This window comes from Sturnira hondurensis, unplaced genomic scaffold (assembly GCF_014824575.4).
Source record: "Sturnira hondurensis isolate 20B ecotype Veracruz unplaced genomic scaffold, ASM1482457v3 Scaffold0004257, whole genome shotgun sequence".
NCBI classification, from domain to species: Eukaryota; Metazoa; Chordata; class Mammalia; order Chiroptera; family Phyllostomidae; genus Sturnira; species Sturnira hondurensis.
The window spans coordinates 2,092,003-2,117,147 of NW_028076888.1; the positions used below are offsets into that span (position 1 = coordinate 2,092,003).

Consider the following 25,145-nt stretch of genomic DNA (forward strand, 5'->3'; position numbering starts at 1 on the left):
TTTGATTCCCCGTCAGGGCACATGCCTGGAAAGCGGGCCAGGTCCCGGGGGTGTGTGGCAGGTAACCTGGTTCTTTCACACGTGTTTGTCTCCCTCTCTTTCACCTTCCCTTCCCCTCTCTCTAGAAATACAATTTAAAAAAACACCTCTAACTGCATAAGTTAACGTTCAACTTCTGGGTAGCTAGGCGCATGCGCCTGTCCGCAGTCCTCGCCTGGCGCGAGCGCTGCGCATACGGCGGAAGTTGCAGCCGGGAAACCGGCGAGGTCGGTTCCGCCCGACTCTGACATGGCGGCGCCCTTTGTCTGCTCTGAAGTGCCGTCCCCGGCCTCCTCGCGGCCGTGATGCACCTCTTTCAGCGGTGGGGTCCGGGACATGGCAGGTGAGGGTCCGCAAGCGCCCGGGGCCGGGGGAGTCCTGGGATCCGGACGGAGGCGGCGGAGGATGGGGCGCGGCGATGTGCCGGGACGGTTGTGTGGGGGAGGGGAGGGAAATGGACTGGGAAGGGAACCCAGACTAAGGGCACCCCGCGGGGCAGGAGGGTGAGGGGCAGCTGGGCGGGGTGCGCCGCTCGGGGGGCGGGTGGGAAGCGGTTGGGAAGTGGTTGGGAGAACCGGCAGTCCTGGCGAGGGAACGGCAAGGGAGCGCGAGTCGCCTCACGGGCTGGGTGACACCCCAGCTGGTAGCATCTCCGCCCCCGCCGACGGGCTGTCACCGCCCCTTGACCCCGCGCGCCGCAGCGGGTGGGCGTTCTGTGGCCGCACCGCGAGGGGGCAGGGTGCAGGGGCAGCTCACATGCGCTGGAAGGGGCAGAGGGCACAGGCCTGCCAGGGCCTACGAGGTTCTGGCAGAGTAGGAGGCCGCCACTTGCCCCTGGGTACAGTCCCATCCACCCATCCATTCATTCATTCCTCAGACGGTGATTCAGCGCCTGATGGTTCTGACGATAGACCGGACGATCGAACACTGACACAGCAGTGAGAAGTCAGCCTGGAGCCAGGCAGCTGGGCTTCCGCCTCTGGGCTTGCTCACTCTGCCCTTAAGCACTTTAGATTCTTCCTGTCAGAGATGAGTTACGATTAAGGGAACAGGCTGTGGTCTGGTCCTTGGGGGACTTTTGAATCTAGTCCTGGAGTTCAAATTTTAGGTTAACAGGAAGTCACTTGAGATTTGCGGATTAGAAAGATTGCTCTGGCTAGGTGAAAAATGTAGTGAAGGGGGTGACCCTGGAGGCCAGTTGGGAATCTGCTAGAATAGTTCAGGTGAGAAATAAGGGTGGCCACAGTAGACCAAAAATGATGCAGTTTAACATTTATTGAGCACTTACTATGTGCCCAGCTCTGTGCTCAGTGCTCTACATTTGCCTGTGTTTGATGGATGAATGAAACAGCAGCTCTTAAGGAAACAGGTACATTTGAGTTCTCATCGTATTTTCCACTTGGGTGTCTTTGATTCAGGTAATGAGTGGGAGGAGGAGAGCCAAGCTGGAGTTTACCCAGACAAACTGTCAGAAAAGAGTAGCCTGGGCTACTTGGAAATCTGAGGTATGTCTGTAATACTCAAGGATGAAACAAATCAGCAGATCAGTTTGTCCTTCTCAAGGCTCAGCATGAGTCAAATCATCCTTTTAAGGTAGATTTTTCTTTAAAGTTATACAAATGACAACATCCTAGTTTAGGGGGAATTATTGACATTACTGTGATTTTACCAACAAAGACCAGACTGAGTTAATCACTGGGCAGCACTCACACCTTGTTTTATTAAGTATTACAATCTTAACAGTCCCAGAATATAGTGGCTGAAACAAAATAGAAACTTAGTCCTTGCCTGGAAGTAAGGAATATTGTCCTGGAAGTGAGCAGTCCAGAGCTGGGAGAGCAGTTGAGTTTGTTTTGTGAAGCGATCCAGGACCAGGGTACCACGAATCATGTGGCTCTCCTTATTCAAACCTCAGCTTCTGTCTCATGGTCTAAACTGGCTGCTTCAGCTCCTGCCATCGTGTGTGCATTTCACTTGGCAGAAAGGGAGAGATGGAGTGGGGAGCACATGCTCATTCCTTTTACGGTTCTAATGTTTAAAGTTACATAGTTTTGTACAGCATGTCCCCAAACGTTAGCATCTGGTGCACAGACAAAGAATGAATCATGATTACTCCAATGCTGCAGGGAAAGCTGGCTGAGAGAACCTGCTTGGTCCCCTGTGTGACTGGATTGCTAACTTTGGGGCTTGGGCCCAGCCTGAAGTTGAGTCCACTGTGTTGGTGTAAGAGGGTTGGGCATGCTTCCCAGGCCTCCATCTCTCCAAGGCAGGCTGGTCTGGCTTGGGCAGGTTTATGTTGCTTGTACCCAGGGAGTCCAGGCTTGTTTACACATTCAGCATTTTCTGTGCCCAGCGTGTCAGACATTGTGCTAGGGATGTGGGCCTGAGTAAGAAACTTGGCCATGTGGATAATCACAGGACGGTGTAGGAAACACCACAGAGATCTGTTTAAAATTGTGCGGTGCGCGGAAGGGTGACGGACGGAATACTCTCCTGGGGTGGTGAAGATTTGGAACAAACACCCTGTCTAGGGTTGATAACTGTACAGGTCCCCTCAGAGGTGACTAAGACTCCGGCGTCAAGTGTGGATCCCTGCTTCACTGCTTAGTGGTGCCGTGTCCTAAGATCCAGTTCCTTCATTGCTGTGCCTCGGTTTCCTCATCTGTGAAATGGGGATAACAGTCTCTTTCTCTCCCAGAAACTGTCTTGAGAATTATGTGAGATCAAGCATGTAATTCACAAGGTCTGATGTGCAGATGTTAATCACCTCCTGCTGCAAGGTGCTGGGTGGTTCGAAGCTGGAGATGGCCGTTGGGATTGCAGTCGAAGAAGACCTAAACCTGTGGGGAGGCCAGGCTGCCGCTGCCCCCTCGAGGCAGGGATTGTCCACATTGTACAAGGACCACTATGTGCCCTCCCTGTCTCCCTCAGGGGTTCCACCAAGCTTTCAAATTAAAGTTGTCGGTTTGTGAATTCTTCCCTTCTGAACTCAAAGACTTCTAGGAGGCCTTCTCTGAGCCCTCCCCAGAGGGGAGGGGCCCCTCCTCTGTGACTTTTTAGTATCCTCATAGTATAACCATAGGTTTCTTTGTCTCCCTGGAGACCCCCAGCATCTTGCATTCAGGGACAGGGTCTGCTTTCTCCTGGCATTCCCACCCTGTAGCTCACTTCCTGGCACATAGCTGGTTCGTAGTGAACGATGGATGCCTGGAAGATCAACCTCGATTGACTAAAGAGGACCTGGCAGTCGGGGCCAGAGAGAGCTCCAGTGTGACGTGAGGCGGGCGTGCTGCTGATGGGGGAGAGAGGAGGGCCTGGCGGTTTCCTTGGTGTCTGGCTGTGACATGGGGTGTGGACGTGGAGAACTGTGACCTAAACTATGAGAGTCTAGGTCAGAAGATCGTTTCTCTGTCTTTCTGTCTTTCCCCAGTAGAGCAGGGTTTCTCAACCTTGACACAGTTGACACTTGGGACTGGGCACGTTTGGGGGGCTGTCCTGTGCACTTTGAGATGCTTAGCATCCCTGGCCAGTAGCACACACGGATGACAGTAGTACCCACCTAACTCCAGCTGTCACAACTGAAAATGTCTCCAGACAGATGCAGACATCTGGGGCAGAGTCACCCCAGCTAAGAACTGCAATCTACGGTACTGGTTAGAAGCGAGAACTGAGACACACCTGGGCTTTTCCTTTTCCTTACGCTTTCTAGATGCATGCCTTTGGCCAGGACGCTCGGACTCTTTAAGCCTCAGTTTCCTCCGATGTGAAAGGAGGGTATTCGCAACCTCGTGCATCCCTGTGTGGGTGGGATTACTGGTGAGGTCGTGCATGTGGCGTGGTGCTTAGCAGTCCCTGACTCCACAGTTGGTCACTCGAGCGTTGTTATATGTCTGTGAGGAGAAGACGACCCTGAAGACGGTCAGGAAAGGAAGGGTGCAGAGCTGAGGAAGGAAGAAAGGGGTTTGATGTGGGAACACATGACCAGGTGGCCTGTCCTCTGCCGGAGTTTCCTGAAGGATGGTGCCTGAGAGGGTGGCACGGAGGCTCTCAGATGTGGGGTCTGGTGGGGTGGCACACTGTTGGGGGTAGACCCCAGAACAGGGAGGGACCCCCAATCTCAGAGGAAGCAAAAAACTCCAACTGCATTATGTGCACAAAGCATATTGTCCCGGGACCGTAATCTACTTCTTCTGCTGGCCGCGACTTTAAAGTGGTTGAACAACAGGGGCCGAAGGGTCAGCCTTTCAGCACCGAGTGGCCCCAGCCTTTGCTGCAGATGTGTAGTGAGTGTCAGCGTTGGTATCTGCCACTCTCTAAGTTCCTCCCTGGTGTCAGTAGCTCAGCAGCCCAAGGGCCAATCAGAGTTGACCTCAAACCACCAAGACATACAGAAAACCAGGGCTTGGGCTCTGGGATTCAAACCAGCTCGTTAGGAGGTCGGAGGGAGATGAGCCTTGAGCTTCAGACGGAGGAAGCCCAGGGCACGGCCAGTACTGAGAGTCGTGCGCGCCCGTCTGAAGAGCAGAGGTTCAGAGGGGCAGCTCCAGCACAGCGGGGACCCGGTCAGGAAACAGGCTCGGTGGGTGCCCTGTGACACCAAAACCGTGTTCAGCTCCTGGGCTTTCAGACGTTTGAAGGTCTGGCAGCAGAACCTGTTCTCCCCACCCCACCCTCCGCACTTCCTGTGCTGGAACTGTTAATCTAAGCAGTCCCTTTCCTGCCCCAAGTGGATGGCTCCACTGCCCAGGGGGAAGCTGTGTCCCCTGAGTCTGGCACCGGGTCGGTGAGCACCTCTCATTCCAGTAGTCTCGAGGCTGACTGGGCCCCTGTCGGGGACTTTCCAGGGTCACCCGTAGTTCAGTCAGCTGCCCAAGTTCACGCTTCAGAACATTGTTTAAAGTCAGAAAGAACATTGTTGAAATTTGTATAAGAAAATTGTGAAACACCGAGTTGATACAAAATATACAGTATGAAGAATAAGATTACAAGTAACAGGCTTGGACCCGCCGCCACCCAGTTTTGGAAAAGGAATGTTACCCCTGCGGGAAGAGCGCCCCTCCCTGATCCTGTCCCCACCCCCACCCCCCAGGTAATCACTGAATTTTGCTTTTGTAATTCTCTTGCCTTTCTTTATAGTTGTACCACATGTTTGTATTGCTAAACAATGTATTGTTTAACTTGGCAGGGCTTTGAACTTGGTGTAATTGTGTTGTTGTTTTCAGTGACTTCAGAGTTTTGCCTAACACTTGTTCTTGAGATTAATCCATGATGCATATAGCTGTATTTCATTTTTTTTCTTGTTTTAAGATTTTGTTCATTTATTTTTAGAGAGAGGAAGGGAGGGAGAAAGAGAGGGAGAGAAACATCAATCAGTTGCTTCTCACATGCCCCCAACTGTGAACCTGACCCAAAATCCAGGCATGTGCTGTGACTGGGAATCGAACCTGGTGACCTTCCAGTTCACAGGCCAGTACTCAGTGCACTGAGCCACACCAGCCAGGGCTGTATTTCATTTTCATGGTTGAACTTATTGATTCTTTCCGTTGCTTATGGACATTTAGTTTGTTTCTAAAATTTTGCCGAGACAGATGGTGCTGCTGTATTAGCGGGACACACGTGTACAGCCTGTCCAGGGTCTGCCCCCAGGTGTGGGACTGAATTACAGGGTGTGCGCCTTTTCATTTTGACCAAATAATACTAAATCATTTCCAAAGTGGTTTCCCTAATTTACATGTCAACTGATAATTTTGTTTGCTTCACCCCCTCCCAACAATAGTATTGTCAGGCTCTATAGGTAGGTTGCCACAGGAACTATTCCAGTTACTGCATTTTGTTGTGTATAATACATACTTTGTTCCCCAAGTTTTTGAGGGAAAAATAAAGGTGCGCATTATACAGGGGTAGTACCTGAAATACCTTGTATCTGTTCTTGTGTTTTGTAATTATTTGTTACATAAAATTTCTTGTACCATAGTATATTCAAAAATAAATGGGCCCTGGCTGGCGTAGCTCAGTGGATTGAGCATGGGCCTGCGAACCAGACAATCGAGGTTCGATTCCCAGTCAGGGCACATGCCTGGGTTGCATGCTGCTTCCTTGCAGGCTAACTACCAGCAGGGGACAAACAAAAAGGCAACTATACATTGATGTTTCTCTCCCTCTCTCCTTTCCCTCTAAAAATAAATAAATAAATACAATCTTAAAAAAAAAGATAAAATTCTATCATAGTACAAAAAACAAATACCTAACTATAAGTAAGTAAATAACTGAATTAAAAAATTAAAAGAGCCCTGGCTGGTGTAGCTCAGTGGATTGAACACAGGCCTGCGAACCACACGATCGTGGTTTGATTCCCAGTCAGGGCACATGCCTGGGTTGCAGGCCACTTCCCAGCAGGGGACTCACAAGAAGCAACCATACATTGATATTTCTCTCCTTCTCTCCTTTTTTTCCCCCTGAAAGTTTGGGCCAAAACCATAGGAGCTCATTATACATGGCAAAATACGGTATTTCCTTCATGCCCTCTGTTGCTGGTGTTCATGCCACAGGCCACCGCCCTATGGAAACAGCGAGTCCACGATTTTTCTAGCCAGTAGCCTCCCGCGTGCACGGTATGGTGAAGCTTATTAGCAAGGCTGGGTTTTCTCTGGCCGTGGTCCTGGTCCAGGGCTCTGGGATTCCTTGCGTCTGCACTGTGGGCTCCGCGGCCATTCACTCACATCCTAACATTAGTTTTTACCCAACCAACGAAGGCACCCACACCTGCTTCATACCGGTAGGCTGCCGTGCAGACGGTGCACCATGTCCTGCTCCTGCTCCTGCTCTCTGGGAGCAGGCCCGGCCATGGTGGAAACGGGACATCTTTTCAGTTTCTGCCGGTCTGGTACTGGACATGCGGGCCTGGGCTTATTTGTAGTTCTCTGATGATGTCTGTCTAGAGTGCAGCCACCTCTTGTATTTCTTCTTTTGTGAATTGCCTGTTCGTTTCCTTGACTTGTTTTTCTGTTGGGAGACTTTCTGTTGATTAATTTTTTTATAATAGTTTGGTAGCATTTTAACTTACCATACAATTTGCCCTTTTAAAGTGCTCAATTCAGCGGCTTTTAGTACATTCACAGAGTTGTGCAACCATCACCGGATCTAATTTCGGAACAGTTTCATCACCCCAAAAGAAACCCACCATCCGTTAGCAGTCGCTCAGTCGCCTCTGTCTCCGCCAGCCCTAGACAGCCACGTTCTGTCTTTATGGATTTGCCTGTTCTGGGCCTCTTGTATAAGTGGAACTGTGTGACTTGTCTTTTGAAACTGACTTTTTTTCACTTAGCATATTATTTTCAAGGTTCATTCATGATGTAGCATGTATCTGCGCCTTTTTATTGTCAAATAATATTCCATTTATGGAGATAGCACATTTTATTTACCCATTCATCAATTCATGAATATTTAGGTTGTTTCTGCCTTTTGACTATTATGAATGATGCTGCTGTGAATATTTATCTGTAATACAAATATGTCTGTAATATTTGTCTTTGGTGTGGATATACTTTGTTGATTTTTTTTGATATTTTATTTATTTATTTTTAGGGAGAGGGGAAGGGAGAAAGGGAAAGAAACATCAATGTATGGTTGCCTCACATGCGCCCCCTACTGGGGACTTGGCCCACAACCCAGGCATGTGCCCCGACTGGGAATGGAACCAGTGACCCTTTGCTTCACAGCCCACACTCAATCCACTGAGCTGCACCAGCCAGGGCTAATTTTAAGAGCCGTCTTTGTATCAGGACTATTAACCCTTATTTACCATTTGGGTTGTGAATATTTCCCCCGAGTTTGTATTTACATTTGGGATGTTGAGAAGACAAGGGTAATAGGAATGAAGCAGAAATTGAGATTTCTGACCAATCTTTCATACACCTAAGAATTAAGTTTGTGTACCCTCCCTTCCCCACTACGGCCCTCTTAGCCCACCCCTTGGGGCCGGCCTGCATATCTTACAGAGCGGTCTTGTGGCGTGGCCAGATTGGCCTCTGTCTCTGTCCCTCTGTCTGTGTCCCCACCTCTGCCTCTCAGGCTGCCTGCCTTAGGACTGCCAACCAGGTAGCACTGGGGGTGGTTTCTGAGTTTCTCACTAAGCTAAGCATGCAAGCTGCCAGCTGAGAAGCCACCAGGGTTGCAAGTACTCCGTGAGAAGGCTCTCGGCAGCTTTGCACATTCATCCTTGCCGCTGGTGGAAGGGATTTGAGGGGTGCAAGAGGTCGGTAGCACTGTTTCTTCAAGGAGGAGTGGAGTTCAAGGCTCTCCTAATCTAATCCCAGGGTTGCTGTCCGAAAACTGTCTTGTGGAGCAGCCCTTAGGCCTGGGCTTGAAGAGACCAGCCGTTTAAAAAAGTCAGTGGATCCCTTGGCTGGTGTGGCTCAGTGGATTGAGCACCAGCCCGCGAACTACAGGGGTTGCCAGTTTGAATCCCTGTCGGGGCACATGCCTGGGTTGCAGGCCAGGTCCCCGGGGGGGGGGGGGGGGGCGTGGTAGGCAACCACTCATTGATGTTCCTCTCCCTCTTTTTCTCCCTCCCTTTCCCTCTCTGAAAATAAATAAATTAAATCTTAAAAATATAAAGAAAGTCAAGGGAAATCGAGACATTGCGTCTTGACCACTCTTTATCTGTGCCTAACGGAGGATTTTGAGGTCCCCCAAAATGGTCCCCTAAAATGTCCTCTTACTCATTTTGTTTTTCCCAGTCAAGTTTCACAAAATATTAACTTGAGTTTAATTCTGTTTGGAATAGTAAATCCACGCTATGATGTTGGCTTATGTGGGTAATATATATTCACATAGAGTTCATCGTTGATGTTCATTCTTGGAAATCTTAATATTTGCAATATTGGGAAAGTTTTAAAAGAAAAAAAAATCTGCCAAGTGCTAGGTAAAATCTTGTTTTTATTGTCGCTGCCATGGTATCTGTTATACTTCAAAGGTGTGCATTTGTAACCTGGCAGTCTTAGTAATCAAATCATTTACTCAACAGTTATTAAATCTTAACACCAGAAGGGACCTCGTAGTCACTAATCCTCGTGAACAAACGCACCGGACAGTCACATAGAGGCACGTGCCACACTGAGGGCAAACTGTAGCCACCTCCAGAGGCTGGTGTTTGGCCGCCTCTTCTTCTGGCTCGGATTGTGGGTTTTAACAAGCGTCGCGGGACAGCTAAGTCCGCTTTTGGAGTGGGGTGTTCTGTCTTCTTTCTCGTGGCTCCTTTAAAATTGTGTTCCTGGAAGAAAAAAGGTGGATTTGCCCCCAAGTATGGTGCGCCTCTGCCTTGTACCCTGGTTACGGTTGAATGGAGTAAGCACTGTAGTCTGTTCGGGTTTTTCTGGTCTTTTTTCAGGTTGAAACTTCGTCTTTGATGGGTGCCTGGATGATTGATGAGATTTTTTACATCTGCTTTTTCGTTTCTTATTTTAAAAAAATGTATTGATTGATTTAGAGAGAGGGAAATAAACAGACGTCAGTTTGTTGTTCCACTTATTCTTGCATTCAAAGGTTGCTTCCTGTATATGCCCTGACTGGAAATTGAACCCCCAACTTTCACTTACGTCCATTTTTATTTTTTAAGATTTTATTTATTTCTTTTTGGAGAGAAGGGAAGGGAGAGAGGGAGAGGAACGTCTATATGTGAGAGAAACATCCATCATCTGCCTCTCGCATGCCCCCAACTGGGGACCTGGCCTGCAGCCCAGCCCTGGGTCCGGACTGGGAATTGAACCGGTGACCTTTTGGTTCCCAGGCTGGCGTGCAGTCCACTGAGCCACACCAGCCAGGGGGACTTACATTCGTTTTTAGAAGATAGGGTGAGGGTTAGAGCATTAGGTTCCCCCTTTCTTTGCTAACTTATTCATAGCGCTAGCACAGGTAAATAGGTGATAATAGTGGTGGCCAATAGCAACTTCATGATGTGGAAACTTGTGTTAGCATCCCCATTTTACAGAAGGGAAGTTGAGGTGCCAGGATGCAAGTACTCCTGCCCGAGGTACTTAACCAGCTTGGCTCCATTCCAGGGCAGAAGTTTTAACTGGGCCCCGGGAGCCAGAAAACCCCCGGAGTCCCGCGGAGCTGGGTGTGAGGCTGTCCCCTGGGAGCCTTCGGCTTCCTCACGGAGTCGGAGGGGTTCCTCTCTGTCTGAAAGACGCACCGGCTGCTCGTCTAGGGGATTTTCAGTTTTGTCCCCTTAAGGAATGTTTGCTCATAAAGTTTTCCCGAGTGACACATTCTTCATGGAAATTACCATAATTTTCCATTTCCCTTATGAGTTTTTCCTGTTGAGAAGGTTTTAGTCACCAAGTCTTGTAGAAAGTGTCTTAAAGGTTTTATGGTAAATAGACAGAGGAGCTGTGACTTTGTGGGTGTTTCTTTTTCTCTTCTTTCCTCCTTCCTTTTATTTCTCAGTTTTAATTTTTATTAAAGATTTTATCATTTATTTTTTATTTTCAGACAGAGGGGAAGGGAGCGAGAAGGAGAGGGAGAGAAACATCATTATGTGGTTGCCTCTGGCACACCCCCTACTGGGGACTTGGCCTGCTTCCCAGGCATGTGCCCCAACTGGGAATCGAACTGGCGACCCCATGGTTCACAGATCAGTGCTCAATCCAGTGAGCCACACCAGCCAGGGCAGTTTTAATTTTTAATAGATAATATTTACAAGTGGTGAAACAAAAGATACAGAAAGGATATATGTGAAAAGTGTGAGTCCTCTCTCCTCTTTCCCTTCCTCCAAAGGGGTCCCCTTACCAGTGTCTTGTGCATCCCTCCAGAGCCATGGGTGTTTTCTTTTACACGTGAGTAGGAGGCAGGAGTTGCCAGCCTGGGTTTATGGTTTCGGACCATCAGCATAGTCCAGCTTCCCTTAGGAAGGCTCAGGATCTAAGTGTTAGGGGACTTTGAGCCACTCCAAGAAGAGGTACTTGAAGCTTTCAGAGGGTGTCACAGTACTTCACAGGAGGGCCACTTGTGCAGCCCTCTTTGGAAAGACCCGCATGTTCTGGGTTCTGGCCACCAGCAACCCCCCCCCCCCAAGGCCAGCTGGGGGTGATGTTGTCCCATTTTTCACATCCGAGGGTCCAGTGCTGTGGGGATCCTAACTGGTTTTTCTGCTCTGAGCGCCCCGTTTCAGTCTGTGCTCCACCTGCCTGCAGCCAGAGTGGCCTTCAGTGGTCAGCCTAACCACAGCCCTCTCTCCCTTGCACCCCAGGCTGGGTTCCCGACTGCTGAGGATGAACGCACGCTGGCCCTGGTGCGGCAGCGTGCCTGTCCCTCCAGCTGCATTGCTTCCCGCTTGCTTTCTCCACTCACTGGTTGTCTCGCAACACTGAGGCGCGCTGTCCCGTTCTGTGCTGTCTCCCATGATGCACACAGTTCTTTGTCGGGCACCCGTGCCCCTTCCCAACTCCGAAGCTGTGCAGAGGAGCCACCTGCATTTCTAGCAAATCAGGAACTCTGAGCAACCGGAAGCCAAGTGGTGTTCCCTTTCACCTGCTTCGGGTTACACAGGGCCCCTGACGTGAGGTGGCCGTGTCAGGTCCAGGCCCGCGGTGGGGCGGGACCGTGGTTTGTGCGATCGGCGTCTCCTTGTGGTGGGCCCGTTGTTCCCTGGCTCCTGCTCCCCGCTGTGTGGTGTTTTGGAAACTGCCTGCAGTCGAGTGCTTGCTAGTAACCTGGGTAATAAATATTTCATGTTAGACAAGTGCCCATTTGACTGTGAGGAGTGGGGCTCTGTGGACCCACTTAGAGCTCAGGGCAGGCGCTCCAGCCCTCACCCGGGATTACCCTTGGGGTTTAACAGAACAGTTGTTCAATATAAAGTGCTTCTCTGACAGAGAGAATGGCTCAGAGTGGTTCTTGCCCGGTGCCCCTCCCTTCACCCCCTCCCTCTCAGAATGTTAATTGGGCTCTGGGATTTTTCCAGATTGCATTTAGAAGGAATAATGGGTTATGATTACAACTTCTTAACAAGGTCAAGTCATCAAATAGTTATTGAGAGCACCCGAGGTGCCTAGCATAAAAGGGTAAGTAGAACTGCCTGGCCCTGGCTGTGGTGGCTCAGTGGATGAGGGCCGGCCCGCGAACTGAAAGGTTGCTGGTTCAGTTCCCAGTCAGGGCACATGCCTGGGTTGTGGGCCAGGTCCCCAGTGGGGGACATGAGAGAGGCAACCAGTCAACCTATCTCTCGCACATTGATGTTTCTCTCTCTCTTTCTCCCTTCCTCCCCCGTCTCGAAAAATAAATAAATAAAATCTTTAAAAAAGAAAGAAAGAGCCCTGGCTGATGTAGCTTGGTGGATTGAGTGTAGGCTGTGAACCAAAGGGTCGCAGTTCCATTCCCAGTCAGGGCATTGGGGGAAAAAAAGAAAGAAAGGAAGAAAGAAAAACTGTCTGATACGGTCTTGGGCCTAAAGACAACAAAAGCCCCACTATAATCTGTATCTTTGCTTCCTGGAAACAGGTTTGTCGAGTGCCCACCGTGTGCCAGACGGGGTTTGGGCCCTTCGTGTTACCTAATATAGTCCGAGGACAGATGTGGGAGGTACTCCCATTGGCCCCATTTTGCCAGGGGAGAAGCTTTTTTCATTGTATTTTTTTTAAGATTTTTGATTTATTTATCTTTAGAGGGGAAGGGAAGGAGAGAAGGAGAGAAACATCAATGTATGGTTGCCTCTCGTGAGTCCCCTGCTGGAAACCGGCCTGCAACCCAGGCATTTGCCCTGACTGGGAATTGAACCCAGATCCTGTGATTCGCAGGCCCGCATTCAATCCACTGAGCTATACCAGCCAGGGCTCACTGTATTTTTTAAAAATTTTTAAAGAATTTATTTGAGCCAAACTAATGACATACCCCAGGGAGCAAGATCTCAAATGCTCCCTGAGAGGAGAAGCCTGCTGGGCACCACCTGCTAGTTCAGTAGGTGGCAGAATTCCGATTCAGGTCCCCCCTGGCCTGTTGTCAGAGGTTCTGCTGCCTCCACAGTCCCGAACGGCCTCTCGAATCCCTACATCTTGGGAGCAGCAGGATGGAAGTTGGTGCCCAGAGCAGCCACGTTCTTAGTTTTTAGGTGATCGGGCCGTGCTATGCGTGATGCTGGGTTGCTTGGCATGTTGAAGGAACTCCATAATGTCATTCCATTGTTTCTGGGGAGCATCTGGGGTTCAGGTTTTGTTGACTTGAGCAGAGTGGGTTTTATGGCGCAAGGAGAACCCCCCTTTTTTTGGTCAGCGTGGTGTTTATGGACCAATGAGGTGGGCGGCCCTCCCCGCTCCAAACCCCACTCCTCACGTGGGAATCGAGGCCTGTGCCTCCCACAGCCCTGGCGACGGGCTGTGAGCACGGTTGGAAACAGCCTGTCTTTGCATGGATTGAATGTGGCACCTGTGCTCACTTCTTTCTTATTAAAAACTTAGATTTTCAAAAATGTCCCCCTACAAAAGTATATGAAATGTACACATTTAGTTTAAATCATCAAAGTACCTTGTATCCAAGTAGAGGAGCAGAACGTTCCCGGCATTCTGATTCTGGCGCCCTTCCTCCCGTCCCGAGAGAACCGTTATCCCAAATGTTGTTCCTTTCTAGGTTCCCGTCTGTATCAGTTCTCTCTTGCTATAAGCAAACCACCTCAAAACTTAGTGGCTTAGACCATCAGGACTTTATTGTTTCTCCCAATTTTGTGGGTTTAACTGGGCAGGCTTTTTGCTCCTTGAGGTGTTGCGGTCACTCCCGTGACAGCGTTCAGCTGGGAGCTGGGCTGCAAGGTCCATCAAAGTGTCTCCTCCCAGAGCCTGGGTGCTGTCAGCAGGAGCGCCTTAGCTCTTCTTCACGAGCCTCTGCACATCGGTGTCTCCTCCGGGGCCCTTCCCTGTGTCCCCCCTCCCAACAGGGGGCCCGGACATTCCCACCGCAGGGCAGCCGGATTCCAAGAGAGCAAAGTAGAGTCTTCCAGACCACTAACGGGCCAGGCCTGGAACTGGCACAATCACTGCGTCCTGTTGGTCAGGGTCGTCACAGGGTCACTCGGATTCCATTGGAAGACCAGAGCCTGTGCAACCCACACTGACAGGGGTGGCAGCCTTGCTGCCAGCTGGCTTCAGGGACTGGGGCCCATGCCCTCCGGGTCCGAACTGCTTAGCCGGGTCTGTTCGAGTCCCACTGCAGGGGGCCCCAGGTCCGTCATTTTCATTTCCAAATGAATTCCTTGTGAGGCAGGCCCGGGCTGTGTGTCCAGCCAGGCTGCTGGTCACCCGGAGAGCGCTCTGGCTCTGGCACCGTGGTCGGTCCCATTAATCAAGGAGAGCAGCTGGGCGGCCGGCGGTGTCGGGGAAGGTGCCTGGCTGCAGTCCGGAGTCTCTAGGAAGGTCACGCCCAGCTCGTGTGGTTTGGGGCTTTCATTTCCTGCATCTGACACGAGGACTTGGGGTTCAGTGGGCTGTGTGGTCTTATCCTGTCTTTTCTGTAGATCCGAGCTTTTCGGGTCTCTCGTGGAAGTAGCTGTAAGTGAGGCCCGCATCTGTCGCCCTTCCAGCGAGATGCAGGAAGGAGGGAAGGACCCCACACTTCCGCCTGAGTGGAGGGCTGGTGGGGACAGCACCTCGGTCACGAGAAGCTGGCTGTTGATCTCACTAGGATGCTTCAGGTGTCCTCCGACCGTGACCCCTCATCGCACGCGTGCCCTGCCTGTGGTGCTGCAGGTCCCACGGTGTAGCCCAGGTGGCGCACGGTTTTCCTGGACCCCTTCCTCTAAGCTTGGCCAGATCCCAGTGCATTCCTGTCGCTGTAGATTTCAAACAGGAGACAGTTGGAGTCTCCTTTGCTGTGATCGTTCTAGAGCATTCCGCACAGCTTTGGAGGTGAGGCACTGCCGAGTTCTAGCTCTGAGGAAAGGACCGAGTCTGCTGGCCCCTCACTGGTTCGGCGCGTCATCCTGGGGAGAGAGGGGGCTGTGTGGGCGTTCCAGCCGGTGGTGGGGGCGAGAGCTGGAAGGCTGCCTGGGGGGGGGGGCCTCTGTGAGCTCCACCAGCCGCACACACGTGCGGTGACTGAATCCAGTAACACTGACAGCAGTTCTGTGGGTGACACCATTTAGAGCTTGGCGAGTCCCCCTCCTCCGCTGTGCTCACATGCCCTGGGGGGCTGATCACAGGCTCGCACTCCTGAGCGTGTGTGAGTGCTGCTTAACTATTTATAGGCTGAGCCTTCTTTTCATTTTTTCCCTTCCTTTTTTTTGGTCCTTTCCTTCCCGTTGGCTTCTTGCTCCTTCCCTTTATCCTCTACCTGTTTTTTCTCTGCCCCTTTTCTTCTTTGATTTTTGTCATAACAGAGGCTCTCAGGAGTGTTTATCTGCCGGAGCAGTTCTGCAAGCTGCCTCAGGGATTCAGTGGCCTCCGGTTTTCTCTGAGGACACCCACATTTGGGGAGTGGCCAGTTGTGGGCAGGCATCTCGCATTGGAAGAGTGTGGTTGGCATTGGGTGGCAAACATTACTCATGGCCCAGCTGCTCTCCTCTGTGTTGGGGTGGGCAGGGGACTGGAGGTGCTGGGCCACCATCCACGCTCTCCCAGGGACCTTTACCAGCCTTCCTCCAAGGCCTCTGAAAATGAGCGCCCCCCGCCCCCGCCCTGCCACCATCTCCACAGTGTGTCCAGCCCCAGGAGAGCTGGGCTTCACTGCCTTTCCCTGGAAGCTCTGGGGTGTGTGGCAGCAGCAGGCTTGTCACAGCCTCGGGCATCCTGCAAGGCCAGTTAATCGCCAGACCTTTGGGCCAGCGGGTTCCTTTCACCCTGTGGGGCCAGGAGTCTGTTCTCACGTCCATCTCCCCAACAAGTCAGATGCTTTCTGGCTCAAGGGTTCTACTTTCAGCAGGCTCCAGCTCACGGGGGCTGGAAACCACTGTACCTCGGGGGGTTCCGCCGATGCTCCCTGCTTGTCTCTGAGCCCAGACTTCCTCCCAGCTCTGTTTTTGGTTTGGCTCCTGGTGAAGCTGGGGGAGCCAGGCCCTCTGGCGGGAGGGAAGGGTTTTGACCTGGCTCGCAAGGGCTCCTTCTGAAGCTGATTGAGCTTTGGGCCCTGGTGAGCCTGCTGGTTCCTCGCTTTCTGCACTTGGGAGGAGTTTCACCTGGGGCTGCTGAGGACCTAGAGTGACTGGTGATTGGGACTCGGGCCACCCATGCACATACCTGCTTGCCCGTGTGGCTTTTTCCACAGCAGAGAGAAGATGCCTCTGGGGATGATTTGGCCCAGGCTTCTCCTTGCCACCTGCCTTTGGTTCCCTCAACACCATGCCTGGTGTATGCTCGCTTCAAATCCCAGGCCTACCTGGGTGTTTAACCCATGGACTGAGCGTTGGTTCTTCTCACGTTCTCCAAAAACCTCTCTCTCTTAGCTTCTCCCTGCTTAGAACCAGAGCAGCCAGGATTCTGTCTTGCAGTCCCTTAGGTCACACACAAATGGGAACTTGCTTTTCTCCAGGGATTGAAGCCCTGGGGAAGGCTGTCCTGTGTCAGTGGTGGCTTTGCTTCAGGGGGGGGCGTCTTGCTGCTGTGCCCTGGATTTGGCTCAGGGGCCGATCCTGCCGCCTGGGACCTTACCTCCTGACTCCAGGGCTGGCTTCTGGCTCTTCCCTCCCTCACGTAGAGCTCTAGCCCCAGGTAGTTATGAAACCACAGAGAGATCCAAGAAGCTGAGCCTCTGTCTATGCGCTTGTAGGAGTGACTGGGACCAAAGGGAAAGGGTGCCCCCGGGTCCCCAGCAGCAGAGCTCTGAGCCCTCAGCTTGGAGGCTGGCCCCCCGAGACACAGGGCCTGTTGCCACTGCCGTGTTTCCCCTTCTTTGATGGAGCCCCACCCACCTGTCGGGTGACTTCCCTCAGCCCAGCAAATACAGAGCCCTACTTTTGAAAAGTTTCCAGACATCACGGATGGGGTGGGCTGGCCTCGCATCTTTCAAAGCTGATCTGTGCTGGGTAAGCCACGTGTGGAGGGCTGGGGTGTGGCTTCCATTGTGGCTCATCACAGCCAGACAACCATACATGGTCACCGCAGCTCCAGGGCTGCGGCACTGTGACTCACCCCCAGGAGGCTGATGTAACAGGGGAACAGTCAGAGCCAGCGAGAGGCTGCTGCAACCTGAGGGCTGGGAGCCCCAAAGTGTTGCCATCCCCTGCCCAGAAATAGCCTGGGGCAGCCCTGAGCAGAGCAGCCTCAGAGAAGAGGGTCCAGGAGCACTGGAAGAGAAGTCACCGCCACTTTGAGACTCTGGGCCAGGACATGACAGCCTGGCCCTGTTGGATCTCTGTAATGAGGTCCCAGAAGTGGGTATTGACTTTCAGTTTGAAATTGGTTCCTTCTTGAAAAGAGGACCTGATCTTAAGACTGACTGGTGTGATGTTGGGGGGAGGCGGGAGGAGAGCGGTTTTCGACACTTAGCCATGGCTTGTGCCGTTCAGCGTGGCTCGGCACCGGGCCACGGAACTTTCTGAGCACTTTTGCTGGAGACAGTCATGGGATTTTCAGGCATTAAGGGAGGTCTTTGGCAGAGAAACTGCGGCCAGGCCTCAGCTCTTGGGGTCAGGGTCAGAGTTCATTCTTTCTCCAGGGACAGCCTGGGGAGGTTTCTGGAGGCAGAGGACTCCCCACCTCGATGCAGTTCCCTGAGCCCAAGAATGAATGAGTGAGAGAGCTGGGCTCCAGGGAACTTGCACGGAACCCTGTGGGTACAGCAGGAAGGGGGCCAATTCCTGAAACTGCGGGAGATGAGAAGTCTGCCTTCCTAGGCGCCTGCTTTACCTCCCGTGACAGAAAGAGAAACAGGTTTTCCTAAAGCCAAGTGTATCCAGTCTGTCCTTTATTCTAAGATCATGTCATAGATTCTTTTTGAAAAAAACGTTAAACTGTGTCGTGTTTTTTGAAATGCTGGCAGTAACCCACGTTTTGTGTTTGTCTTTTGACTTTTTTAACACCATCACCTGGCAAGTCACAAAGGGGGCTGTTTCTTGCTGGCCCGCTGATGCTTTTTGGGTTTCAGAACTTTCCTAGCCAGTACACCCTGGAATCTGGGAGCCGCTGGCTGCGCTCGGCTTGCAGAGTGTGTCGAGGTGTTCGCCCTTCGTGGATGTGTTCAAATTCTCCCCGTCTCCTCACACTTCTCACCCGGGAGTTTTGGGGCTGGGTGTCGAGGCTGCGCGGCGTCCCTCCTGTGTGCTAACACGAAGGCCTTTGGCTCTCCACAGCCATGGATTTTCCCCAGCACAGCCAGCACGTCTTGGAGCAGCTGAACCAGCAGCGGCAGCTGGGGCTTTTGTGTGACTGCACTTTTGTGGTGGACGGTGTCGATTTTAAGGCCCATAAAGCAGTGCTGGCGGCCTGCAGCGAGTACTTCAAGATGCTCTTTGTGGACCAGAAGGATGTGGTGCACCTGGACATCAGTAACGCGGCAGGTACCCCGTTGGGTCCAGGGTCAAGCTTGTTTAGGGCCAGAAGCTCTGACTGGTCCTCACACTCATGTGCCAGGCCCTCCTGACACAGTCCCCGCCCTCCCGGGAGCAGCACCTGCCTCCCACACAGGGCCCATGAGAGTGTGGGGACCGAGTTCCTGCCGCATTTCGGGGCCTATTTAGGTCGGGAGCGGGTGGGGAGGTGGGGAACTGGCAGGAAGGGCCCACCATAAGCTCCAGGCCGAAGTGAACACAGGACAAGCTCAGCGGGAGGGACAGAGCAGCAGGTGGGCTCTGAGTCCCAAACCCCTTCCAGTGCTAACCAAGACGAGGATGGCAGGGGTAGGGACTGGGAAGGGGGCCAGGGAGGCAGGCCTTGGGATTGAGAAAGAAACCGGTCATAGATTCGGGCTCCTGACCCAGAATGGCGTGATACACTGTGCGAAGTTCAGGGCAAGGTCATGTTCCCCTATTTTATAGGTGCGGAAACTGAGACCCAGAGAGGTCAGCTGACTGGCCTGGAGGTCAGTGAGAGAGTTTGTGGCCGAGCCCCGATGAAAGCCAGTGCTGACACACTCCGGTTGGAGTGTCCGCTGGTGGTGAAGGGTCACGGCTGGGTAGTGTGTCCAGGGTGGGTGTTCATGCTGTCTGTCCTTCACACGGGGCAGGCATTCACACCTTCTGTCTTCCGTACAGAGTGGCATTCACACCCTCTGCCCTCCATTTAACCCTCTGTTCTCAGGGCAGTGTGGGCTTTTCCACCCTCTGTCCCCCACGTAGAGCGAACATTTACACCCTCCATCTTCTGAGTAGGGCAGGCGGTCACACTCTCTGTCCTCCACGTAGGGCGAGTGTCACCCCCTCTTCTGTGTAGGGTGGGCATCCATGCGCTATGCCCTCCGTGGGTGAACCTCTGTTTGGAGGCTATGGTCTGGGCCGCGAGTCCCCCGATGCCCACCCTTCTGCCAGCACAGGAGATGGGGAGGTGGTGGCCCGCCACCTTGCTTTTCCCAATCCCTGGACCGTGTTGCCGAGCGGAGCAGCTGGGCAGGCTGCTGGTGCCAGGCCGTGAGGCAGGTCCGTGAGGCAAGTCCGTGATGGCTGTCTGTGTCCTCGGCAGGCCTGGGGCAGGTGCTGGAATTCATGTACACGGCCAAGCTGAGCCTGAGCTCTGAGAACGTGGACGATGTGCTGGCTGTGGCCAGCTTCCTGCACATGCAGGACATCATCACGGCCTGCCACGCCCTCAAGTCACTCACTGAGCCGGCTGCCAGCCCTGGGGACAATGCGGAGGCCTTGGCCATGGAAGGTAAGAGCATTGACAGGTTTTCCCGAGCAGGTGGCTTTTGATGGGGGCTCTGCCTCTGACTCTGTCACCTCTCTGGGTCTCAGTTTCCTCTTCTGGCCTTGCCTGCGTTGTGGGGTGCTGGTAAGGATTAGCCACAGTGAAGCCTGAGAGAGGCCTACCCCTTCCCCTCTTTTCTCCAGCTTCCCCTTGTGCTCTGCTGCCAAGAACCGGGTGGTAGGCCTCGAGCCAGGCCTCTTTGCACACGGTCCGCTCCCCCTGTGCTTTCCTCCCCTGGGCCGTTCCTCGGTCCCCTGTGGCGCCCTTTCAGAGACCCCGCCCCCTCCTTGTGAGCACTGACCTCTGATCAGCACTGGTATTTCATGGGAGGGCTCGGTCTTCTCAGCCAGTCTGTGAGCCTCCCAGAAGCAGCAGTCACGGCAGTGGTATTCCCGGGCTGGCTGGCAGCCTGGTACAGACTGTGTCCTGTGAACAATTTCTTGAATGAACAAACCAAGAAGCCACTACTGAGCTGTACCCCCAGGGAGGATCTGGAGGAGCTAGCGAGTCCTGGGCAACCTGTCCCCTCTGAATGGTGGGCACTTGATGGGAAACGGCAGGTCTGCCCTGTTCCATCTCCAGGAGAGGACAGGAGAGCCAAAGACAAGAAGGCTGCCGCCGCCGCCGCTCTGAGTGAGCCAGACCCCGCAGGAAGCAGTCCATCTGCGGGCCCAGGCAGGGAACCCAAAGAGGAGCGTGGTGGTCAGGCCGAGAGTGCGGCCAGTGGTGAGTTGTGATGCCGAGGCCGCCTGTTCCCGCATCTCCCTGGGCCCCAGCACGGGGAGGGGCTTCCTCGGGTGGCTCCTGGGGCTTGAGTTCAGGTTACCCAGAAGGGACCCACTGTGGTGGTGGGGTGTCTGTTCCAGACAGCAGAGGCACAGCAGCCCGAGTTTAAATCTGCTGGCCTCCAACCCCACTCCCTAAGCCACAGACACTACCAGGGCCCTGGTCCAGGAAGGGCCATCTGGCCCCCGGACAGAGTCTCAGTCCAGCCTCCAGTGTCCCCACCCCTCCACCCCAGGTGCAGAGCAGACGGAGAAGGCCGATGCCCCCCGGGAGCCACCGCCAGTAGAGCCCAAGCCTGACCCCACCAGTGGCATGGCTGCTGCTGAGGCCGAGGCTGTCTTGTCAGAGAGCTTGGAGCAAGGTACTGCCGCCCAGCCGGGCCCCTCGCTCACCCGTCCCCCTCTCATGCACCCCTCCAGGTCCCTCTCCTTCTACCTGCAGCTAATCCCACTTCAGCTTTTGGGCTGACATCTCTTCTCATCCTTGAACCTGGACATCGGTTTCTTGGTTGTGCACCCTAGCCGTGCTTCCTGTTAGCACAGAAGTGATGCAGCGCTGGCGTTCTGCCCGGTGCTGGGCACCGCAGGGGCTGTGCAGCCCATGGCTCCCCTCAGCGTTTGTTGGCTGACGGCGCCGTTCCTGCGGTGCCCGGGACCCCTGTGCAGTGAGGCCTGCCTGCCTGCCTCCATCCTCCAAGCAGCAAATGTCCCTGGTCAACCGCTTCCCTGCTGTTGCCCTGGCCAGTGCAGGGGCCATTAATTGGTGGTGCCCAGACACTGCCAGGCTCTGCTAGGTGCCCATGCATAAAGAAGGGCATGTGTGGAGATAGGACAGCCCCAGGCCTGACGTGGCTGGGTGCCAGGTTGTCCTCCTGTCATCTCTCTGACTCTCGAGTTCACATTCCTTTTGGAGGCCCCTCTGCCCTCCCGGTGCCTCAGTGCCTGCTCTCCTCGTCGCAGAAATGCAGGTGGAGCCGGCCAGGAAAGGAGAAGAGGAGCAAGAGGAGGAGGATACCGTGTCTGCTGCGGTCAAGGAGGAGGGGCCGCAGCTGGACAAGGGGGATGCCCCTGAGGAGAGCGAGGAGTCAGCCAGCACAGACTCAGGCCAGGAGCTGGGCGTAGAGACCCGGGGCGTGCGCCTGGGCACCTACGGCGACCGCACCGAGTCCAAGGCCTACGGTTCCGTCATCCACAAATGCGAGGTGTGGCCATGGGTGGCGCTGCGCGGCCTGCCCAGCCCCATCTTCCCAGCCAGCAGCCCCTCACGCCAGCTTCTCATGCCCTGCAGGACTGTGGGAAAGAGTTCACGCACACGGGGAACTTCAAGCGTCACATCCGCATCCACACCGGCGAGAAGCCCTTCTCCTGCCGGGAGTGCAGCAAGGCCTTCTCCGACCCAGCTGCCTGCAAGGCCCATGAGAAGACACACAGGTGTGGTGCCCCGGCCCACCCCTCGTTCCCACTGGCCTGGCCCTGGTAGGACCCCAGCGACCCCTCCTCTCCCATCTGACCACCAGCCCACTGAAGCCATACGGCTGCGAGGAGTGTGGCAAGAGCTACCGGCTCATCAGCCTGCTGAACCTGCACAAGAAGCGGCACTCGGGCGAGGCGCGCTACCGCTGCGAGGACTGCGGTAAGCTCTTCACCACGTCCGGCAACCTCAAGCGGCACCAGCTGGTGCACAGTGGTGAGAAGCCCTACCAGTGCGACTACTGTGGCCGTTCCTTCTCCGACCCCACTTCCAAGATGCGCCACCTGGAGACTCACGACACCGACAAGGAGCACAAGTGCCCTCACTGCGACAAGAAGTTCAACCAGGTGTCGGGGTACCACCCAGAAGTGTCCACACCCTGCACACAGAGGGGGGGCCCCTGGGCCGAGGGAGCTCCTGCCTCAGGCCATGGCCCTCGAGGACAGAGGCTTAGTGGGACAAGTCGGTGGCTAAGTAGGATATGACCCTCCCCTGGGACGGAGCTCTGCATAGGAAAGTGGGAAGGCAGGTGAAGTCAGGGTAGGATTCAGACGGGAAGGAAGTGGGGTGGGGGTGGCTTCCTTCTCACTGCTGGGACCCGAATCCTTCTGTTGGCCTTGAGCAAGGATGGGTGGAGTCAACCACAGGCCCTGGGAGGACCCAGAATCACTTGTTCCCTGGCAGAGGGGTTGCTGAGGGGGCCCAAGGCCACGTTGTGTGGGATGGCCCTTCTGACCCCTGCCTGGCACAGGTGGGGAACCTGAAGGCCCACCTGAAGATACACATTGCGGATGGGCCCCTCAAGTGCCGAGAATGTGGGAAGCAGTTCACCACCTCAGGTAGGGCCAGGCTGCCTAGCTGCCCCTCTCCCTCCGCTCCTCAGCCCCCTCGGGGTGCCCCACGCCAGGCCCTCTGTCGTTTCCACAGGGAACCTGAAGCGGCACCTTCGGATCCACAGTGGGGAGAAGCCCTACGTGTGCATCCACTGCCAGCGGCAGTTTGCCGACCCCGGTGCCCTGCAGCGGCACGTCCGCATCCACACGGGTGCGTGAGCAGGCCCAGCAGTGGGAGCCGGGAGGGCACACGGGGAGGAGGAGAAACAGGCGCTAACACCTCTTGCCCCGTCCCCAGGCGAGAAGCCGTGCCAGTGCGTGATGTGCGGCAAAGCCTTCACCCAGGCCAGCTCCCTCATCGCCCACGTGCGCCAGCACACCGGGGAGAAGCCCTACGTCTGCGAGCGCTGCGGCAAGAGGTCCTGCCCCTCCCGTCCCACCCAGGCCCAGGGTGCTGCAGGGTCCCCACACTCTGCATGGTGAAGGGGTTCAGAAAGCAAACTAAGGCTCAGTTCCAAGCCGACTGCTGTCCAAGCCCAGGTGTAGGTCCAGGGATCCCCTCCGATGTAGAATGAGAGGCAGGAGGCCCAGCCCAGCTCTCCTGGACCTGGGCTTGGGCAGTTCAGAGTAAGCCCCTTTCTCTGCGGCCCTGCAGATTCGTCCAGTCCAGCCAGCTGGCCAATCACATCCGCCACCATGACAACATCCGCCCCCACAAGTGTAGCGTGTGCAGCAAGGCCTTCGTGAATGTGGGAGACCTGTCCAAGCACATCATCATCCACACTGGTGAGTGTGTGCCCACCTGCCTGTCTGGACTGTCTCACGCCCTGCTCTTAGGGGTGGTGGGAAGGGTGGGACCCCCAGATTGCAGCCTTGGGTGCTGGCACTTGCAACAGGTGGTTTTGAAGGTAGTTCAATTCAAATGAGGACCCCATTTTCTTATAGTTCCAGAAGGTGCAGGGGCCACTGGAAGCTTCTGTGCAGCTCTGGTGTCTGCCCCAGAGCACTTGCTACTGGAAAAGACAGGGCTTCTGGGGAAGCTGGAGGCCACTGAGGTCCTCCCCCCTCCCCCAATGGCAGGAGAGAACCTTGCCTCCCCCCCCAGGAGAGAAGCCTTACCTGTGTGACAAGTGCGGTCGTGGCTTCAACCGGGTGGACAACCTTCGTTCCCATGTGAAGACTGTGCACCAGGGCAAGGCAGGCATCAAAATCCTGGAGCCAGAGGAGGGTGGTGAGGTCAGCGTAGTCACTGTTGATGACATGGTTACGTTGGCCACCGAGGCGCTGGCGGCAACAGCCGTCACTCAGCTCACAGGTGCGGGCCATGGGCAGCAGAGGGTGGTTACAGGCAGCTTGCCTCTGGGGTGACAGTGAAGGGGCAGGTGTCTTTGGCCTTAGGCCCTGCTGATTCTGCCCACAGTGGTACCAGTGGGGGCGGCTGTGACCGCTGACGAGACTGAAGTTCTTAAAGCCGAGATCAGCAAAGCTGTGAAGCAAGTGCAGGAAGAAGGTGAGAAGGGCTGGCTGCCCAGGGTGTGGAAGCTGGTGGGCCCAGGGGTCCTTCCCATCCTGACTGTGACCCCCACTCCCCACAGACCCCAACACCCATATCCTCTATGCCTGCGACTCTTGTGGGGACAAGTTCTTGGATGCCAACAGCCTGGCCCAGCACGTGCGGATCCACACAGCACAGGCACTGGTCATGTTCCAGACAGATGCGGACTTCTACCAGCAATATGGGCCAGGCAGCACGTGGCCAGCCGGGCAGGTGTTGCAGGCTGGGGAACTGGTCTTCCGCCCTCGGGACGGGGCTGATGGCCAGCCCGCTCTGGCAGAGACACCCCCCACAGCCCCAGAATGTCCGCCGCCTGCCGAGTGAGCAGGCATCCCTCCTCTTGACTGTTTATTTAAGGATGGGTGGCCCCGTTCACTAGAGAGAATAAATTTGATTATTTTCTAATGCTGCCTACAGCTCCCTGTAGGGGTGGGGTGGGGAGCTGGCAGCTATGGCTGATGCTACAAAGGGCTGCTCCACCCAGGGCCCACACCTGCAGAGACCTGCTTTTTGGGAAAGCCAGGCTGTCTCTTCTGCGGAGTGGGACTGGAGCCCTGGGGCCTGTCTAGAAGCAAGTGGGCTGTTTTGCCCAAATCGGGGTGCAGGTAGCATTCCCAAGCCAGAGTGTGGCTCCATGTGCCCCCC

General features: G+C 54.4%; 1 protein-coding gene across 4 annotated transcripts; it reads left to right on the forward strand.

The window, feature by feature from the left end:
- Positions 1 to 24,905, forward strand: ZBTB17 (zinc finger and BTB domain containing 17). 4 transcript variants are annotated; one of them, XM_037045144.1, is made up of 16 exons: positions 247 to 382; positions 1,458 to 1,544; positions 18,308 to 18,514; positions 19,632 to 19,820; positions 20,439 to 20,582; positions 20,878 to 21,003; positions 21,602 to 21,843; positions 21,930 to 22,072; positions 22,159 to 22,459; positions 22,864 to 22,951; positions 23,040 to 23,156; positions 23,244 to 23,364; positions 23,601 to 23,731; positions 24,051 to 24,260; positions 24,366 to 24,455; positions 24,541 to 24,905. In XM_037045144.1, the coding sequence occupies exons 3-16, from the start codon at positions 18,310 to 18,312 to the stop codon at positions 24,822 to 24,824; spliced, it is 2,391 nt and encodes a 796-aa protein (XP_036901039.1). In that variant the 5' UTR covers positions 247 to 382; positions 1,458 to 1,544; positions 18,308 to 18,309; the 3' UTR covers positions 24,825 to 24,905. The 4 variants fall into 4 exon arrangements, with proteins under 4 accessions (XP_036901040.1, XP_036901036.1, XP_036901039.1 ...); XM_037045145.1 differs by lacking the exons at positions 247 to 382; positions 1,458 to 1,544 and adding an exon at positions 1 to 61 and having other exon boundaries at positions 23,040 to 23,085; positions 23,341 to 23,364; XM_037045141.1 differs by lacking the exons at positions 247 to 382; positions 1,458 to 1,544 and adding an exon at positions 3 to 61.
- Positions 24,906 to 25,145: the final 240 nt, after the last annotated feature.

Bases quoted from the DNA above. Each gene is read 5' to 3' on its own strand.
- ZBTB17 (XM_037045141.1), top strand. From the start codon at position 22: ATGCCTGGAAAGCGGGCCAGGTCCCGGGGGTGTGTGGCAG. The intron at 20,583-20,877 runs GTGAGTTGTGAT...CCTCCACCCCAG, and splicing joins GGCCGAGAGTGCGGCCAGTG to GTGCAGAGCAGACGGAGAAG. The intron at 21,004-21,601 runs GTACTGCCGCCC...TCCTCGTCGCAG, and splicing joins GTCAGAGAGCTTGGAGCAAG to AAATGCAGGTGGAGCCGGCC.